General features: G+C 52.8%; 1 protein-coding gene across 5 annotated transcripts in view; it reads right to left on the bottom strand.

The window, feature by feature from the left end:
* Positions 1-56: 56 nt before the first annotated feature.
* Positions 57-20,006, bottom strand: part of DNMBP (dynamin binding protein) — a 33,914-nt gene continuing 13,964 nt past the window's right edge. For 4 of the 5 annotated variants that reach the window (XM_040071114.2, XM_040071115.2, XM_058421519.1 and 1 more), the window contains 13 exons: positions 8,387-8,574; positions 7,663-7,762; positions 7,008-7,155; positions 6,471-6,488; positions 5,614-5,813; positions 4,404-4,534; positions 4,078-4,182; positions 3,758-3,886; positions 3,010-3,342; positions 2,402-2,584; positions 2,130-2,328; positions 1,581-2,032; positions 57-1,276 (listed from right to left, as the gene is read on the bottom strand). In XM_040071114.2, the coding sequence (XP_039927048.1) occupies positions 1,091-1,276; positions 1,581-2,032; positions 2,130-2,328; positions 2,402-2,584; positions 3,010-3,342; positions 3,758-3,886; positions 4,078-4,182; positions 4,404-4,534; positions 5,614-5,813; positions 6,471-6,488; positions 7,008-7,155; positions 7,663-7,762; positions 8,387-8,574 (2,372 nt within the window). In that variant the 3' untranslated portion in view covers positions 57-1,090. Of the gene's footprint in view, positions 1,277-1,580; positions 2,033-2,129; positions 2,329-2,401; positions 2,585-3,009; positions 3,343-3,757; positions 3,887-4,077; positions 4,183-4,403; positions 4,535-5,613; positions 5,814-6,470; positions 6,489-7,007; positions 7,156-7,662; positions 7,763-8,386; positions 8,575-12,606; positions 12,725-20,006 lie in introns of those variants that run through there. The other variant, XM_040071119.1, reaches the window with a different exon arrangement.

Here is a 20,006-nt window from a genome sequence, read left to right as displayed (position 1 = left end):
TTTTACCTGGCCCTGTAGGGTCTGCATGAAGGCTGCAGCACTTGCCACGCTCCTCCCAGGTCTCCCAATACTTGAAAAGGCGCCTTCTCTACACAAGGGCAAATCTTTATTTGCAGAGCAGCCGTACAGGGGATACAAACATTGCCCCATGAAGGGAACCTGTTCCCTTCAGGACATGGCAGCAGCAGTATCACACCCCAACCCAGCAAAAGGCACCACAGCCCCCCCAGGGATGGTCCTGCCACTTCAGAATATCAGCACCCTCTCCAATGCTGTGCAGGAAAGCACAGGTGAGGCAATTTTGCTCAGAGACCCTAGAAACCAGGCTGGAGGACAGCTTTGCCTTCTGCCCTCAGTTGGGCACATCAGTGCAAAGATGGGTCCTGGGCACAGCCAATACTGTGGTGGTAAGGGTATGGCGTTCTGGGCTTCTGGCTCACCTGACAGATGAGAACGTGAGGGCTGCTGGCAGTGGCAAACCTTGGAAAGGCCAAGCCCCTGGGAGACCAAGCAGAGGGAGATGGCCATACCCATCCCAGGCCTGGAGCTCAACTTCTCCCAGCAAACCTCAGAGCTGCTTTCCCCAGGCACTGTGTAAATGTCCCACCCCGAGTCGTGCAGAGACAGGTGAGGCCAGGCTCCTGCTGCACAGGGAGCATATTCACGAAGTCTGGGTTGCTTTTAATACTACTTGACTAAAGATAATCTCCAAAAACTCAGCATTAGCCTTCCACAATTTAAATCCACAGCAGCTTCTCAGCCTGAGTCAAGCCTTACCCTTCTGGGCAGGCAACAGGCCCAAGCTTTGCTCCCCTGTTCCTGGCTGGACACAGGAGGCAAACACACCTCAGAGGTGAACTCACCCCTGCCCTCACACAAGCTGCCTGCTTCTGCCTGCCTGGCCAGCCCACCCTTCCTTCTCCCCCAAAGGGGGGACGGCAGCCAGTGTTTTGGGCCCAGGAGCACTGCACAGCTGTGAGAGGCATAGCCTTAAGGGTCAGCAGTGGGGGCTGCAGGGCTGGCCAGCCTCCTCCAGACCCTAGCAGTCCCAGCAGGAACAAGGCATGGGGTGCAGGCTCTGTTTGCTGCCTCACGTGTACTCTGTCTTCCGGATGTAACTGGAGGGCACATAGCCCTGCTTCCCGTGGGCCTCGGCCAGCCACCACTCCTGATTGCCTGTGATGTCCTCAAACTGCAAGATCCTGAGTCTCTGGTTAGCTGACACGCTCAGCTCATTGGTGTTTCGGCCTTTGAAGGTGTAGAGAGCGTAGTAGACCTGCCAGACAAGGGGAGAGCATCAGTTAGATGGTCATACCACACACCCTTAATCTCACACTGCATAGGATGGGTGGGCTTTTGTCCTTCTCCCCAGTGACAGCCCTGGCACCATCCTGGCCTCTCCCCACCCCCATCTGCAGCCCGGTTCTCTGCCTCTGCACCTCTGTCTAAAGAAAAGGTCTCATACCCCACCTCTTACATCCTCCTGGTCAATGCCAGGGAGGAAGATGATTCAGTCCTCAGCCAAACAAAGCAGTTAGCCCTCGGCATTCCCAGTCCCATGAGGGTGGCTCAAGACTCACCTGGTTGCCCTCTGACTCGCTGTTCTCCAGCCCAGAGTCTCTGTCCTCCACCGAGGGCGTGGGTCTGAGATGTGCTTTGGTGGGGTGCCCGTTGCGAGAGCTGGGACTGCAGCCTAGCTCAGGGCGGCTGTAGCGGCGCTGAGATGTCACCATACCAGGCAGTGGGGCTGTCCTGTCACCAGAGCCAAGCTGGGCTACAGAGGGGGAATCCACCTCCAGTGGGGGCTGTGAGGACTGGTACACATCTGCTGGGGAGACAGACTCCTGCAGGGGTTTCTGAGTGAAGGTGACAGCTGCCCCACTGGGGCCGAAGGTCAGCGTGGCGTTGCTTTGGGGAGAGGAGCTGCTGTGCTCCGACTCATTGGAAGAGTAGCTGCCCACAGAGACGTCCGAGTGGCTGCGGCGGGGGCTGTAGGGCTTCAGAAAGGAGCTGTACACGAAGCCTTTTGTCACTGCAGAGAGGGAGAGGAAGGGAGCTCAGACTGGGGCACAGCAAGACCAGAGGAGGGGACTGCCAGCAAGCTCCAAGGGCAGGGAACAGCCACCTACCCCCATTATCTATGAGCCAGCGATTCTGGCTGCCCATGGGGTCCTTCTTCTTGATGACACCCACAATGTCTCCTTCCAACAGGGACACATCCAGGTCCTGGGCAGCATTGAAATTGCGGTCTGCCTGGAAGAGACTCTCTGGGGGATAGCGGGCCAGGAGGGCAGCTCGGATGTCATCTGACTGCAGGAAGTAGGTTGGCTGCAGAGGAACAAGGCAGCTGTGAGTGGCTGTCCTGGGCTCTGCGAGCCCTGACCAGGCAGAGGGAACTCACCAAGCCAACGAGGGGCTGCCGCCGGGCAGACTGCCGTTCCATGCTTTTCCTTTCAAAAGTCTTCTTGGGAGCTGCCTGGGACTCCGGGAAGAAGGTGAAGGCCTGGAGCTGCTGGAGGACTCGACTGTGCTCATCCTGGAAGATGGCAATGAGGTTCCCTTCCCTGCCAGATGCCTTCAGCAACTGGAACCAGAGCAAAGTCGGGGATCCTAGTTATGAAACAGCTGCTGGAAGAAGTGGCCAAGAGCTACAGCGTAGACCATCGCAGGGGTCTGAGTCCTGCCTGTGACTTGCATCAGGCCCAGGTTTTGCCCAGTCCTGTCTGGACTCAGCTTTAAGCGGTCCTCAAACTTGTGACCTGAAATTCTCCCAGGTGAATGCTCTCTGGCCACTGCTCCAAGAGCCTTCTACACACAATTGCAACACAACCCAGCATTCCCTGCCCTGACACCATCCCCGACAGGAGCCCTCCACAAGACACTTGCGGCCTGAAACTGCAGTAGCTGCTTCCCCCACAATGTGACAGGTCCCAGTACAGATCAGGGACAAACCCCTCACAATTAGTGCTGCTCGGAGCCCAGGGCGCTGCCTGCACTGCAGGAACCCACCGAGAGCAGGGGTCTGAGCTCCTCCAGGGCCAGGCGCACAAAGTCGCAGTGTGCCTCGGCATAGCCCCGCACGCAGCTGGCGAACAGCTCCTTGGCGAAGCGCAGGAACTGGGGCAGCTCGTCCAGCAGCTGGGCATTGAGGGCTTCGTAGTTGTTGCGGGCTGACTGCAGCTCCTCCAGAGTTCGCTTGTCCTTCAGCTTCTCCGCTCGCTCGGTGCAGTTGTGAAAGTCGAGGAGTTTGTCGAAGCGTTTCTGCACCAGCTTGTGGGGCCCCGCAAACATGCTCAGCAGCTGGCTCAGGGGCGAGCTCACCAGCCGCTCCGTCCGCTCTTTCTGGTGGGCAGAGGTGCAGTGAGAAGGTGAGACAAGGTGCTCTCTCCTGCTGTGAACGCCACCAGCTCACTCTCCAGCACACAACCTCCCCAGGACAGTACAGTGACTGTCTCCTGGTGGCACTCACTGGAGCTCTGGAGGTCCCCTCCAACAGCAATTATTCTTTAACCTAACATAACTCTGTCAGCATGGGCAACTCTAGGCAAAGTACCTGAACCACTCACATAAAGAGCTGTAGCATTTCAGAGAGGGCTGAAAAAAAGTGTATCTGAAGGCACATTCATAAACTGCCAGGCATCAGAGCTAAGCAGGAATACTCACAGCTCTCCCAGGTTACTCCCCTGCAGCCTCCCAGGGCCCACCCATCTGCAGCAGACCCCCAGAGTGGGCCTCAAAGGGGCACAGCCTCACTCACAAAGCTGGAGAAGAGCTGGTCACTGATGAGACGATTCACTTTCTGGAACTGGTCCAAGTCCCCACTTCCCTTCTCCGTGCACAGGTCCCACATGCTCCCTGCTGCCAGTGCCTTCATACAAGCCGACTCCTGCAGCAGGGAGACACAGATGAGCCATGCTTGCTGCCCAGAAGGGGCTTCCAGGGCCCCCCAGACCACCCAGCCCCAACAGAGCTGAGGCAGGAGCTGTGGCCAGAGGCACTGCAGGGACACACCGTGCAGACAGGAAGGGCAGTGTATGGAGAGCCCCACAGGCTTGATATCCCACCAGCCTGGCTCACCCGGACATGCTGCAGGTAGAGGGAAAGGTCCCGGATGAAGGACTTGATCAGACGTTCCTGCATCCGGAAGTTCTTCTCTGTCTCTTCAAAGGCTTCATCCTTTAACTGTGAGAGAAAGTGTTTCAAGGGAGGCGATGCAGGACTCAGCACCTTCCAGACTGCAAGATGTGGGGCCCTCCTGCCCACAAGCTGGACAGCAGAGGTTCAGCCCCTAAGCTCAGCCTCACTGGTCTGGATCAGAGCTGCACAGGGGGAAGGGGTGTGGAGGGACAGCAGACACCTCTGGAAAAGCACTGCAGGGTCTAGGTGCACCTGATGCACAGTACCTGGGGTGCAAATCCTGTGAGATGCTTGAGGTGGCTGCTCACACGGTTGGATTTCTTGATGATAGAGTGGAAGTTGAGCTTGGAGATCTTCTCCATGAGGCTATCCTCATCACCTTTTCTGTACTTTAGCACTAAAGAGATTGATATAGAAATCAAAACCCTTGTAAGTACAAATACCCATGTCTTACACTGCCTCATCAACAATCACCTTGTTAGTTCTCCTCTTTCCCAAGCCTCTGTAGTTCAAAGAACCCCACATATCATTATGTGAATGAATGGCTTGGGTTGGAAGTGACCTAAAAATCATCTAGTTCTAACCCCTCTGCCATGGGCAGAGACATCTACAAGACAAGTTGCTGAAAGTCCCATCCAATGTTGTCTTGAACACTTCCATGGGTGGGGCATCTACAACGTCTGCAAGCAGACTGATGCAGTGCCTCACCACCCTCACTGTAAAGACTTTTTCCTTATATCTAATCTAAATTTAAATTCTCTTAGTTTAAAGCCATTATCCAGTCCTATCACTACATGCTCTTGTAAAATATTGTACTATAACCTCCCATCCCATCCAGCATGGTGCCATCTGTTTGGCTCTTTAGATTCCCTACAGTTTGTAGGCAAACAATTCAAGCTCTTCCACAGGATTAAGCATAATGCCAGCACAAGATGGCATAGGAGATGGTGTACCGTAGTCCCTGGACATACAGAGGGTGCCTATATTGCTTCTTTAGCAAAACAAGCAATCATTATAGGCAGCTTATGTCACCTCAGATGCAGTGGGGCTATGAGGAAAGACTAAAGTGTAAGATTTGCACAAACCAGGGGCTTCCAAGGGAAAACAGCGAGGATGGCCAGCAGGTATCAAAGGGCATAATTTTCTCCACTCTGTTCATCCCCATGGAGGCTACACTTGGGTACTGTGTCTAGTTTTGGTGCCTGAAGGCCATGAGAGATGTGGGAGAACCAGAGCTCTTAATCCATGAGGAGAGCTGGGGGAACCAGGTGGGCTGGACGTGAGGAAGCAGAGGGGGATCTGCTCACAACTAGCAGCTACTCGAAGGGCAGTTGCAAAGGTGATGGGGCCAAACTCCCTGAGCAGTGAGAGGTCCTCCATGACTGTGGTTGCAAGCTAAGGCCCAGTGGCCAGCAGACACCAACCTCAGCACACCCACTCCTGTCTCTCCGTGCCCAGCACTGCCCAGCTCCTCACCCAGGTCCTTCCTGCGCTTGTACTCATTGATGTTGACGTTGATTTCTTTGACTGCCAGGACGGCAGCCGTGAGTGGTGCCTTATCAGGGTGAGCCTCAGGGGTAGCACTCAGCAGCTCCATCAGCAGCAGTGGGTACCGCATCACCCTCTGCACTGGCTTGATGAGGAAGGAGCCCAGGTTAATGTAGTTTGTGCAACCCCTGGAAAGTCAGAACAAAGGAGGTGTATCAGGTGTCAGTCCAGCTCTGCAACACACATTCTGTCCCCTAAAACCAGTGCTAACCAGATCCAAAGCTCCAATGCCTCTAAATACACTGTACTCCCTAAATCAAGCCACCCTTATGTTCAAATTCATTGCACTCCTGAACTCCTGGTACTTTCAGATCAACCCCAAGTTTCTGCTCCTCACTCACAGCAGGTGATACTTCCCAGCCAGGATCCTCTTTGTTACCAGACCTACCACGAAATCCCACATAGGCACAGCCTCACACTTGCCAGAGAGCCACTTGTTTCAGAAGCTGTTCCACCAGCCAACTGCCCAGACCTGTCCCCCAGTGCAGGACAGATTGACTGCAGGACCACAGTCACTGCAGGGCTTGGGGCTGAGGGCTCCCAAATCCTGTTTCTTGCCCAAGACCTGCCCTTGCCTAATCACTTGTGCTGCCTGCCTGCACAGCCCACCCACTGCCTCTGCTGCAATCATGCCACAGACACCCCTCTCCTCCCAGTCACGCATCCACAATGCACTGTTAGGGCACCCCAGCATGCACCCAGCCTGTGGCAGAAGGTTAGTTACAAGGGAATGGCCAGACCAACACAGAGAGACAAGCAGGGACTAAGAGGAACTACCCACTTACCATTCACTGTACAGGCTCCTGCCGGCCCACAGAGTGCCAAAAAGCAAAGAAAAGCAAGGGTTAATGGAGTGGCCGGTGTGCAATCCCACAGCCAGTGTCTGTGCCCTGCCAGAGGCTGCCAAGGCAGTGGGCAGCCCTGTTGTCCCAGAGCAGCTGTCAGCACTGCCGGCTCCCAGGGCAGTTATCTCCACAAGTCGGAGCCCTGGCAATCGCTGAGCCAGGCAAAGCAGCTCCTTCCTCAGCAGCTGTGGTGGCTCAGGGTTTGGGGAACAGGAGCCCTCAGTCTGGGACATGCCACCTTCTCTATACATTGGTGGTTTCTATGCAGATTTTAAGGGGGTCTACAGGTTTCCCAGCACGTGTGCATTGGGGCAGAGGGACATTTGAACCCAGAGCCTGGTCAACTATGCAGTGTCACTGTCAGACCCTCTCCAGTCACTGCCTGAACTGCCTAAACACCGCTGACAGAGGGGCAGGGATGCTGGAAACTGATCCCCCTATCCCAGCTTGGTGGCTGCCCCAGCCAGAGGCTCAAACCTGAGGCTATCCAGCAGGTCCAAAAGTAGTTTCTGCAACTTCTCATCCTTCTCATAGGTTTCCAGCAGTGCGATGGCCTCATCATGGTTCTGGCAATACACCCTGTAGACGCCCTCCAGCTCTGCACGCTGCGTCAGGAACACGGGCCCTGCAGACAGCAGCAAAGCAGGACTTCAGTGTCTCCAGGTCCCCAGCTGCCTCCAAAAACACTGGTGTATCTCAACAGGACATCCAGCATTCCTGTTCCACACACACATGTCATGAAGACAGTGCTACTATGGCATGCAGGACCCCTCCTCATCACCCACCAACACAGGGAGCTCAATCAATCCAGGTCTCCCAGGGGCAGTAGTGGAGACATTGGTCACAGGAGCCACAGAGCAAAGGCACAAGCAGCCCAAGGTGTGAATGGCTTGAGCTGGCAGCACTTTGAGGCAAAGGGCCACGGATGGCCACAGGCACTGTGTCTCCACACAGTGACTCCTGGGTAACACAGATCTCCCTGGCTTCACTGCTGGACTGATGAGTGGCAATGGGGACCAGCAGGGAGAAAGCCCAGTCCCAGTGATCCTCTTCCACCATTTAAACTGTTATGCCCTGCCACTAACAATGCCCATCCCAGCCTTCTGAGAAAAGGTAACAGCAGAATTCATACCGATAGCATCTGAAGTCTCCAAGGTGGACAGCAGCTGCTTGGAGAAGTTAATTACCATGTGGATGTTTCCAAAAAGGCCCTCAAAGTCTATGTTCTGCATCTAGTGAATGGGAAAAGAGATGACCTGGGTGAGGAACATGTCCCAGTTAGACTCAACAGCCCCCTCATTGCCCTTCTGCAATCCATCAGTCCTCAGATTCACAGCAGGCACCTGGTGTGACCTCCTCTCATCACAGTGACTCCAGTACACATTCCCTTGTCCCCCAGTGCACTGAAACTCTCACTCCTTATGTGTCCTACCACAGTGTCCTTCCCTTTCCCAGCAATTCCACTCCTGCCTCTGGTCACCTGGTTTTCTCTTTCTCCTACCACTCAATCTGTCCCCATGCCAAGACCCCATATCTAATTTCTCCTGTCAATGAATTTAACCTAAAACCAAATGAATAGAGACTTTTCCTGCCCCACAAAAATCAATCTGTGATACTTGCTGCCAGGTCTTTTGTTCCCAGGAAGGATGAGGGTCCAGCAGGATCTCAGAGCAGATGGGCTTATTACAACAAGTGCAGGGAGCTGTGGGAACCATCCTCCTCTCCTCAGAATAGCTTTCATTTCCTCTATGGGCTCCCGTGCTGCGTAGTCACCTCTGAGAACTAAATGGATTCCGTATCCTCACCCCAATCCACCAGTGCTGTATCACAGCTTCCCCTCCTTTCCCAGCTCTTACCTGTGCCTGCTGCAAGGGCACCATGATCCTCTCGACACACATCTCCAGGTCTCTGATATAGTCCCGCTCTGTCTGGAGCAGTTCCTCAATAACCTTGGCCCTCTTCTCCAGCATCCTTTGCTCTGCACTCTCAGTGGTGGCCGAGGATGGCTCCAGGGATGGCGTCTGGGAGGACAGGAGTGTCATCTCTGCAAGACAGATAAAGGAGATCAGCATGCTCCAGCAAGGATGGAAGGACAGGAGACAAATAGCACCTGAACTGTTACACATGTAACCTACGAGACCGAGAAACAGCACTCTTGGGAGGCCAAGGGCTTTCCCAGAGGGGCCATCCCCAGGGCTGCTCCAACAGCCCACCCTCGCAGCACCAGGAGCGCCGCAAAGCCCTGGCACCGGCGCGGCGGGCAACAAACCTGCTGCACAGGGTGTGCCCTGCTGCCGGCCGGGGCCTGGGCCCTCTCCCACCCCGCTCTCCAGCTCCGCGGCTCCGGGAAGCCGCAGACACGGAGGGAAGCCCCCACTAGGCAATGGCGGCCGCCCCTCCCTCAGGCTGGGAGCAGGGTCTCCGTTCTCCAGGCCCGGGACATTTCCATCTCAATGGCCGCGGAGGGCCCCGGGCACCGCAATGGTGCTGCCGCCGGCAAAGCCTGGAGCTGGAGCCCGGCCAGCGGGGCCGGGCAGGGCCGCCCCGCCCGCAGGGCCCGGGGCTGCGGGCCGCCCTCCTCGGCCCCGTCCAGACCCCCGCGGCCGCCTCTCCTCCTGGTTTTCTGTGCCACCTGCGGCCCCGGGCCGGCCCAGCCCCCTCCCGCTTCCATTGAGACATTTTATCCCCTCGCAGATTCCTGGGCCCCGCCGCTCTCTGCCCCACCTGCCTGCGTTTAAAGGCTGTGCCCTCGGACCGAAACCACGGCCACAGCGCTCCCCCTGCGCCTCCGGGCCCGGCAGAGCCCCTCCCGGGTCACCCCTCCCTCTGAGGCCAGGAACACTCGGGTCTCCCCCACCTCAGGGAAGCACGGAGCCCCTTGCAACGCCAGCCTGCCTCGGGTACCCCGTTTCATGTCAATGGCTGATTCCACAAATGCGCCCTCTGCTACGGAGCCCCAGCTGCGCTCCATCAGCGGAATTTTTTTAGGTTTGCAGACATGCCCCAGCTCAGACGTCTCTAGGAATGTTTTTGCAGGACAGGCACTTCCAGATCTCCCTGTCCCTGACCTCTCTGATGACAGCATCAGACAACGGAGGCTCAGCCCTGCTTAATCCCAGGGACACCCAGCAGGGTTTGGGACTTATCCTGGTACCACAGGACCGTGCAACAAGCCCAAGAGAGCCCCACGCTCCCAGCCGCTTCTGCCCAGGTGCCGGGCAGGCTGCAAGCAGCTCCCAGCCGTGCTCCGTAGAGTGATGGCAGTACCCAGCATGGCAGCATGAAACATGGCACGGGAAAATTGCTCTCTCAGCCTGAGCATCCTGTCCACTGTTCCCCCAGGCCGGGGTCTTCACACTGAGACAACTCGAGAAAGAAGTGACACACAAGCTGAGACACTGACTGAGCCCGTGATTATCTGAAACCATGCCAGCCCTTTCAGCCCTTCCCACTGCAGAGCAGCTGTAGCAGAAACCAGGAGCATCAGCACCAAACAGCAAGTTCTTACAGCTTCCTGGGCTGAGGACTAACCACCGTGCCTCCCTGCAGAAAGAACAACTTCAAAATCATTCCCAGTGCCAGCCTGGCAAATGGGAAACCCAGCTGGAAACACAGATGCTCTCAGTGTGGGAGGGAAGAAGATACTCATCTCTCTAGGCTGGCATCTCTGCTGCCCTGCCTTGAACTCTAGCCTGGGGAGAGGCAAAACGACCAGCTCCATGGAGGAGGATCCAGTGACACAACCAGTACTACATTTAGTAGGCAATTGCTGGGAAGAAAAGGCCTCACCTTACTGATTCCTACCAGTAAGTATCCTTAAAACTAACCCCATCAGAGCTGTCTTGGCTTTCCAGCAAGTCCCCAGTGATGAACTTTATCAATTCCAATGCAGCAGGAATCTGCAAGGAGGGCCTCAGAACAGATGCTGGGTTTTGCTCTTTGCATTTCCACAGCATCTGCAAAGTCTCAGCAGCAGACTGAGCCCTGCTGTGCAAGGTCCTCCACAAACACCCACAGGGATATCCGGAGACGCAGCACTCAGAGACTGAACAGGATATGAGCAGAAAAACGTACAGGAGGGACAACTATACACTAAGATAATACAGTCAGCAGGTCTTTGTGGCTCAGAGAGTTAATGAAGTAATAACAAATGAGTTATTTTAAAGAAGGCTTGGCATTTGTTTTGCAGGAGAGCAAGCTCAAGTGGGAAGGCAACCTGGAAGAAACAGCAAGGTGTTAATTTGCAATGCAAACAGGTGTGTGAAACCCAGAGGGGGTGGGCAAGTGAGATGACACTACTGCATGGGGTGGGCTGGAAAGAATCTTGAAAATGAAGACAAGCCAAAATCACAGCCGTAAATTACCTGTACGGCAGCATTTGGGAAGAGAAATGGAAAAAGATGGCATTTGTGTTGGTCAAAGAACAGGATTTCATATTTAGCCCCAGGCAAAATGCCACCACATTAAGTTTTGTACAGGACGCCTCGAGAGTTTACCGCACCGGCAATCAACCCTGCTGTGCTCCCAGCCTTAGCCATAGCTAAATCACAGTCACACCATGTTTGGCTCCAGCTCCCCAAAACAGAGCTGGGGATGCCCAGCACTGCTGGCAAATGCAGCAGCTCCCCACGCTCCACCAAGCAAACCCCAGACAAGTAAATCTAGGTCAGGCCCTTACAGAAAGTACCCCGTGGCAAGGATTCAACCCACACTTGTGAGATTGCCAGCTCTGTGACATTGCTCTTTGGCAAGTCTCAAGTCCCTGCCTATGGAAGGGAAATTTAAACTTTCCCTGCACAGCTTTTAAGCCCACAGTAGTCATCAGCTCAGCCTGGTTGACCTGGTACAATGCTGGCCATCAGTTCTACTCACTTACATTGTATCAGTATTTGCGTGATTTTGAAAACTCATACAAATTAAATGTCCTCTGGTCTTCTTGCTCTTTCTGAAAATGTCAAGATTCCTTCAAAAACAAGGCTACACTGCAGTCAAGTCTCCTAGAACTCTTGTTGTTTATCACTAGTCCAGCATCCTCCTTCAGCAATGAACTCAAAAGTTCTCCTGCTTCTTTCCAAACACTTACAGCTCAAAATATTCAAATACAGAATTTATTTGTAATATTTGGCTCTTGTATCTGACCAATATGTATTACTTAGTGTTTCTTTCTGATGCATTTAAGAACTTTCACTTTTTGTATTTCATACTATCTCTCTTAATTGTCATGAATTTATTTTTTTCCTGTTTGTCACACATTCTTGTATGTCTAATAGCAGCTTTCCTTAAATGAGGCTTATTAAGCAGTTAACGAAACCCATCAATTTCATAGCTGTGGATTTTGGTCATCTAGAAAGTATTTTTTAAACGCATTTCCATTTTACTCCACAGATTTTCTATTTAAGTGTTACCTTTGAATTTGATTCATCATGCCCATCAACTTTGGAGATGCTAAGACATACACCACAGCATGAATGGGCTTTGTTGGCCTGCAGGAATATGACTCGCATTTTTAATGAAGCCACCAAATTCCAATCCAGTGACAAATTCATGTTTACCCATGACACAGTTGCCAAATAAGCATTCAGAAATACATTTCCAAAAACAACGTTTTCAATCACGTTTTTCAGTGATTCGGATTCTATTCTCCTGTTCCTCCTCGGTTTGATGGTCTGAGACAGCCTCCCAGGAGCAGTTGCTTTTGAGCTTTGCTAGTACCCCTGCCGGACCCATGAGAGATCCAACACCAGCTCCTAAGCCTGCCCCGGCACCGAGGTGTGAAGATGGAGCACAACCCTACCTCTGCCCTTCCTGGGGAGGCTGTGATTTGCTATTGCAATCACGGCTCATCCTGCTCGTCTGAGAAATGCCGCTGCCATCAACCCTCTTCCAATTAACAAAAACTTCGAATCGTTATTACCCAACCCCCTGGTGAGAGCACACGTGCAATTCGAGGTTTTCCCTGCCCCGCTCTGGGAGCGGAGCTGTCCCACAAAGACCAGATCCAACGGGAAGCGTGTCCCTCAGGCTGCAGGGCTCCCCCCAAGCCTGCAGGGCCCCAGCTGCTCTCCTCAGGGCTCACCTGGCAGCATCCCGCGGCCCGGCAGGCGCTAGCGCTGCCCGGAGAGGGACGGGCCGCCCATCAGCGCCGAGGACACCCCGGCAATCTCCGCGGGAGAGCCGGCCCCCGGCCCGCAGCCCCGCACGGTCAAGCAGTGACTCGGGACAAAACAAACCAGCTGCAAATATTTGAGGTATGTGGAGGCCGGGAGGGGAGGAGCCACCGCCGACCACGAGAGGGGAGGCGATGAAACTAGGGCAGGGAATAATTAATCGGAGCAAAAGGCTAAACTCGCTGCCAGGAGCAGGATCTGGCTGGGGTGAAAACTCTCACTCCAGACATCGGTAATACACCGGCGAGCTGAACAGGGACAGAACAGGGATGCTTCTCTAGGACCGCAGGAGCGACTTTGTGTCCCAAACATGTCTAATGCAGAGACTGCTTGGTTAGGATGTCTCTATGCCAGATAAAACCACAGCCTTGGCCCCAAACAGCCTCTGGTTGCCCAGACAGCCCCATGGCATCCAGTGTGAGCAGAGGATAATTCCAACCCTTGACAGAGAAAAAAGTGAAGTAATATGATGGTGTAAAAGAGCTAAGCTGCTAAAGCTGAGGCAGGGCACCAACAGAAGTGTGAGCAAAACCACTACTGGACAAAAGAATGAAAGCTGAAAGTTCTTTAAAAGGATGTTTTAAATAGACAGTCCAAAAAACATGAAGAGAACAGTACTGATGAAAAATCTGTCCTGCATCTGTGCCTCAATAAAGACAGCAAACATAAATATGTAAATAAACATAGAAAGCCAGATAATAGATAATAGACACACCAGGAAGTCTGAAGCACAGAAAATGAAAAAAAGAAAGACATCAAGAAAAATCCATGGATGGTAGAGTTCAATTTCATCTTTTAAATGAGGAAATAAAATGTTACTTTATAATGGACTTTTATTTCCATCCAGGACAAAGGAAACCCTACAATGACACAAATCCACAAGTAGGCAGAGAGAGTACAATTTTTGGCAAACCTGGCAAAAAGATAGAATTATACAATAAAATTTCTGCTTATTTCTTTCAAAAAAGAAAAAAAAAAGGGAAAAAAGAAAAAAAAAAAAAGAATCTTGAAAATCCACCGCTAGTGGAGTGGAGACTATCCAGAAAAGAAGGCATTTTTACATTTTTAAACAGGTTCTCCAGAGACTGCATTTAGTTAATCTCACATAATAAAGTAAATGGAAGATCACTGCTGTCATGTGGAGAAGTGAAGATCAATTCAATAGGATCACAAATAAAGATGAGGTATATGAGTCACTGAGTGATCCTGGGTACCCTGAATAAGGTGGAATTATTCAAACCAAGACAAACACATTCATGTATTAATAGGAACAAGAAACGCAGCCACATACAGGATTGTATTCTGGGCAGTAATTTTTTGGTTTGGTAAGACAAAATTCAACAGGAGTTCCCTGAATGTTGCAGAGGACCACTGGGGTTTTGGACAAGGGCACAGGAGCATAGCAAGGTAAACTAGTGCTGACACCCACCCAGAATGCCTCACCCAGCTCTGAAGTCCACTGTTTTAAAAGAGTCTGAACTGAAAAAATGAGTGAGCACCAGGAAGAATAAACACTTAAAGGTCTCCCTGTGAGTCTTTGACATGGGTATTTTAAGACTCCATTCACTACAAAGAACTGAAAACTGAAAAATTACTTAATTACAGTACCTGCCTGAGAAGAATATCCATCAACTAAAAAGCTTTAATTTAGGAGAAAAAGGCTGGGGTTCAGAGCTGAAATGCAACACATTAGCATGCAAAACCTTTAAGCATGATGGTGACTAAGCAGCTAAACTATGACAGGTGGGTTCTCCTGTTGATGTGTCAGGCAGCCACGTCTGAGTCTTACCCCAGAAGAGGTGCTCTAACCAAGTAGCTGTCACCCAGTCACACCATACAGAAATCTCTAAGTGTGATAACCCTGCTAACAGAAAAGATCATCTCTAGTGGCTTGGAAGTATTCAAGGCAGGCTGGATGGGGCCCTGGGCAACCTGATCTAGTGTGTGGCACCCCTGCCCACGGCAGGGGCATTGGAACTAGGTGCCCCTCTAGTTCTCTTCCAACCCAAACCATTCTATGATCTCTACTGGGGCTTTCAAGTCCCAAATTCTGTAACTCAGTGGATGGAGGAGGAGCCTGTTAGAGAAGTAAACAGCATTAGGAAAAGGTGCCTGGAGCACACACTGAGGGAGAACCAGAGCTGACTTTTTCCTGCTGGCTGCATAGGAGGGTGTCTGCTGCCAAGCACACTGGGAGGTGCTGGTGGGATCTTACACTGAGGCAGCTACAGCACCAAAGCATTACATATCAAGGAGGGCTGTTGCTGGTCCAGCACTGTGCCCCAGCAGGGTAAGAGCAGGAAAGTAACAGACAATTACAGCCAGAAAGAGGCCACAGGGTGCACAGACAGTGCTAGCTCCAGGTTTGAAATACCTGGAGTTTTCATCTCTCCTGTTCTGCTGTGAGACGCTGATGCTGATGATGAGGGCATCCTGCCCTGCACATCTCACAGCTACTCGCATGCCCCTGAGCCTGCCACAGCAGAGAAGAATCCTATAACCCTGAAGAGCATAGGCTTTCACTTGGCATCACAGTCTGTCCCTTCAACTCTTGCAAAAGCTGGAGAAGCCAGCACTGCTCCAGCCTCCTAAGGCTTTGTGGACCCTTTCCCATCCCACTTTGTTCCTGGCCTCCTCCTGGCTTCCCTGCTGCCCTTTGGACATCTTGGCACCATAAAGCCTCTCCCTCTCCCCACCCTGGGGACACAGCTGAGCAAAGTCCCACCCTTATAGGGTGGCGTGAGAGTGCAGAAATGCAGCCTGCTTAATCAAGGATCTCCAGAGGATAGATTTCATGCTAAGGCAAAGGTAGTCACTGCCTCCAGCTGTTGCACAGTTTTCCTCTCCATTTCAATCCCACTTCACAGAGAGTTCACACACACAGCTACATAAGACAGGCTGGCAGAAAGGGCACAGGAACAAACAGGTTTTCAGACATGTGGAAGCCTGTCCATCAAGAAGGGCTCCTTGTGTCCCTCTGCCCAGACCCTTGCTGCCACTTCCTCACCTCCCCTTCCCATATTCTTGAAACAAGCAAAGTTGCACAAATCTGTCTGCAGCTGACTCTCATGCAGCCACAGCATCAACAGAATGATTTCACCCACGCCAAGACAGCCTAAGCCTCCCACTTTGGTAATTCTCCAGCTCCAGGGTGCTATTTGATGGGACTGGAGACCAGGGATGGCTTGGGGACCCAGGACACAGGGCATGCAACTGTTGTAGCACAGGCAGGGGTCACGATGCAAGAGACTGCCAGTGGTGACAGCCCCTCAACACACAGGTGCCTGAGTGTCCTGCCCAGGTGAATTATGCAACTCTGAGTACTTGCTCTCTGCATATGTCTGAGTGCTACAACAGCTTCCTCTATTTCCTGTTTTGTGCTGCCTGTGAACAGCTGCCATAGTAATGCTCAGCGTCAGGAATTGGTTCCTACACACAGAATCTATTCATGATGGGTTATAAACAGGCAGTGGGAATAACCCCAGCATGTCACTCTGTCACACTCTTTCCCTCATGAGGAACCTCCTCAAGGCCCTGGGAGAGCAGACAAACCAGGGCCACAAGTTTTAGGGTACCTAAAATACGCAGGAGCAACAGAAAGGACAGCCTTGAGTCTGTGCCACCGATACTTCCCTCCCACCTGGACCTCTGCAAAATCCCCTACAGAGGCTGCATGGAGGGGTGATGATCATGATGCTCATTTCAGTAAGTCCCGGGGAGGAGCCTTCCTGTGAGAGCCTGTCTGTGCTGGCCACCCACGTGTACCAGACTCCCAGTGCTGCCCTGGTGCCAGGGCAGGGTGAAGGCACGCCCAAGGGAATTGCCCACGATTTCCCTGTGTACCTTGCTTTTTCTTCGCGGTCTGCACAAACTTTGAGTGCCGCAGGGCACTGGGAGCCGTCCGTCTGTAGAAGCTGTTTCGCTGCAGCACGGAGCCCACCCTGTTTGCTTCCTCGACCTCCTGCTCCCAGACCTGGCTCCAGTCCGGCCGGCCCGTGCGTACCCTCGAGTGCTCTGCTCCACTGCTGCTCTTGGCTGGCATCCCAAGCTCTGGGGCTTCTCCTTCCAGCTCTCCACAGCCATCAGAGTCAACGGCACAAGTCTCGAACTGTGTGTGGCAGGTACCTGACCGCAGGTTCACTCTATCATCTCCCCAGGACCTGACTGCAAATGCAGGAACTTCACAACCCCTGTCTGGACTGCTGTGGTCCGTGACATGGCCTTTGGGCCTCCTGCGCTGTTCAATGTCCTCTTCCTCTACTTGGTCCCTGACAGTTACACGAGGTCTTTCCTGCTCTCCATATGCCCTAGGGCCTCCATCATCTCTACAACACTTTCCCCCCTCCCTATATACTTGATTGCCTCCATCCTCTCTATACTGCCTTCTCCTCTCCTTGTACTCCCCGGAGTCCCTCTCTTGCCTGTGCCACAGTTCCCTTTTCCTATGTCTTCCATTCTCATTGCAGTCCCTAGGATCTCTGTAGTCCTGATACCACCCTCCCCCCGCCCTAGAGTCTCCAAGGCCTCTGTCCTCTCCATACTGCCTTCCTCTCCCCTTATACTGCCCAGGTACTCTGTCCTCTCTGTTCCGTCCTCCTCTTATCTCAGAACTGCAGTTTCTGTACTGAACACCCTCCCTCTCATACACCCTGTAGTTTCTGTCCTCTATATCCTGTCTTTTGCTTTCCCAAACATTGTCTGCTCTCCTGCAGTCCATGTACTGCATGTCTCCCTTCCAAAAACCTCCAGAGTCTCCATTCCCACTCTGTTGGTCCACAGAGATGTCCTCCTGTCTCCTGGAACTGTCCCAGCCGCGGTCTGCTCCTCGGCCGTCCGGGTACTGCCTCCTTGTCGCCCTGGGCCTGTCGTTGCAGCCAGCCACGTCCTCTCTCCGTACAGCACAACAGTCCTCATATTCCCAGCTGAGGAGCCGCCGTTCCTGTCTCGGATCCTCCATGCAGCGCTTCCTCTAAGGACAGGTGCACATAGTCCTGTGGGGTGTGGCGCAGGGGCCGACTCCCCTCACCCTCTGCTCCCTGAGCCCAACCCCAGGCTGACGCTGCTTCTCCACTCCGCTCCAGCACTGCCGTCCCGAGTGAAACGCAGGTGCTGCTTCCTGAAACCAGCCCGCAAAGGCACGGGCCCAATCGCTGGCAGCCCTGGCCTCCTCCACCTGCTGCCCAAAGTAATCAGTAACCAGCCCCGAGCAAGGAGGTGAGCCAGGCTGGGCAGGCTTTCACCGCCCAAACCGGCTCCACGGCTTGGCCAAAACCTCTCCGCAGGCAGCTCTGAGGCAGGGAAGAGGAGGGCACTGGAGCATGCAGAGGCCCTGCCCAGAGACCAATGTCCTCAGGGAAGGGAAACAGAGCATGTGTGAGACCGCAGGAAATCACAAAGCAGAGGTGGGATACCAGATCTTCTTCCCACCCCTGATGGAATGGAGGAAACAACATGGTCTAGAAAAGGCTGGGCCCTGCTCCACACCTCGCTGGGACAAACTGAGGCCTTCAGGCTGCCCCTGGCTCCACCTTGATGCTGAGCCCATCCTCTTCCCAGCCCTTACCCACAGTCACACAAAGATCAGGAGAGGAGCTGCTCCCTGCCAGACTGACCAGTGCCTACACAGTGCCATGCAGTCAGAGCTGCACGGTTCCCTGCTCCAGGGGGAACAGCTGCTCCACCCGCTGACAGGAACAGGCTTGAAAGGATTACTTGGGTTAGAAAGTCTGGTGCCAACACACAAATTAAGTTTCCAGAAGGCTACAGAAATATGCACTCCAGTAATGCCTCTCACCGCAGGGCACAACATATTCCCAATTCTCCATGCCAAACTCAAAGCTCCTTTAAGAAACCAAGAGACAACCAAAACATGCCCTTGACAGAGAGCGTGAGAGTCTGTGGATGTCATCCATGTCTCAGGTTCTTGCAGCACTTGTTAGAAACACAGAGCCCATGCTCTCAGCTGGTAGAAGACAAAAATAAAACCAATGGACTCTCCAGCTGCAGGAGGGCAAGTGCTAATCCTGCCCTAGCCTGGTGATCAGTGAAACCCCAGTGTGCTCACAAGACACACCAGAAAAGCAACCTGATGATTTGAAACATTTACTGTAGAAAACCACGTATTTCCTACTGTTCCTTTGGCTTCCCAAAAGAGACACCGAGGGGCTGGATTCCCCACAATGAACTATTCCCCCTTTAAGACTATGCCTGCCCTGCTTTGATTGCTGGTCAAAGCTTAGAGACAGCTTTTCTGCCTCCAGTGTCTCCATGTTCCCCTAACAGTGGTAAGACAGAGGTCATGCCTCAGGCATGGCACAAACACATTTTGTTGAGCTGATCCAGCACCAAGCTACTGTTCTGCCTGCTGCACTAGAGTTGGGCTAGCAAGACATCCTCTCTGGCCACACTCAGATATGTCAGAAGGGACATGACAGAGCTTGGGCAGGAGACATCTTTATCATAGGGCTAGAGAGATCTCTTGAACTGGAGAAAAATCCCCCAGGACTACTGAAAGGATACTAGCTTGAGGATGCCTCAGGATAGTGCATTTGTTCTTGCCTAAAACTTCCAGTTCCAGGAACCAACAAGTTCCACAGGATCAGTCCTCTGCCAGGAAGCACTGGGACAGTAGGAGACATTTCCCAGCAAGATACATCTCATCAGGAAATTTCCCTTGAGATTCAGCCTCGATTTTCCTCTTCCTACCTTCAAGTTATTTCATCTAGCTTCAAACCATCTAGGCCTCCTTCCAAGCATCTCTTTCGCACACCACTGACGGGGAAGCTGCTTGTCACCCTATTTTCCTGGTGTGCCCATATCAGCCCTCATTCCTGTGTGCTCTGCCTCAGACATGATCGTGCAGCAAAGCGTCTGGGCCCCCCAGCACTGACTGAGCAGTGGGAGGATGGAGGCAATGAAGTCAGAGTGAGTAACTCCCAGGCAGGAGCTGGCATTTCACTCCATCTCCCGCACGCAGTGCCCACGTTTCCTGCACATCGTGGGTTTCAGTAACAGAACTGCAGTGTCAAAGCCCCTGGGAGAAGCCTGGGAAGGGACTGGGGGAGAAGATGTATGTGATCCCATCTTTCCATTTGTCTACTGTAATATCAAGTATAATATAATTAACAGCACTGATCTTTACATGGCATCTTCAGGTTTCAGAGACCAAATGTGCTGATATAATCATGGGACATTCCTCTTTCCTGAGTAATTTTTTTCTGGGGTGCAAGAACAAAAGTCACATTTTCAGCTACAGATATGCTCTGTAGCTGAAATTGTAAGCTCTTTGTTGCTGTTACCGACAGAACAG

This window comes from Hirundo rustica, chromosome 8 (genome assembly GCF_015227805.2).
Source record: "Hirundo rustica isolate bHirRus1 chromosome 8, bHirRus1.pri.v3, whole genome shotgun sequence".
NCBI lineage: Eukaryota > Metazoa > Chordata > Aves > Passeriformes > Hirundinidae > Hirundo > Hirundo rustica.
The sequence above is the reverse complement of the archived record's forward strand: the minus strand, read 5'-3'. Positions and strand labels throughout refer to the sequence as shown.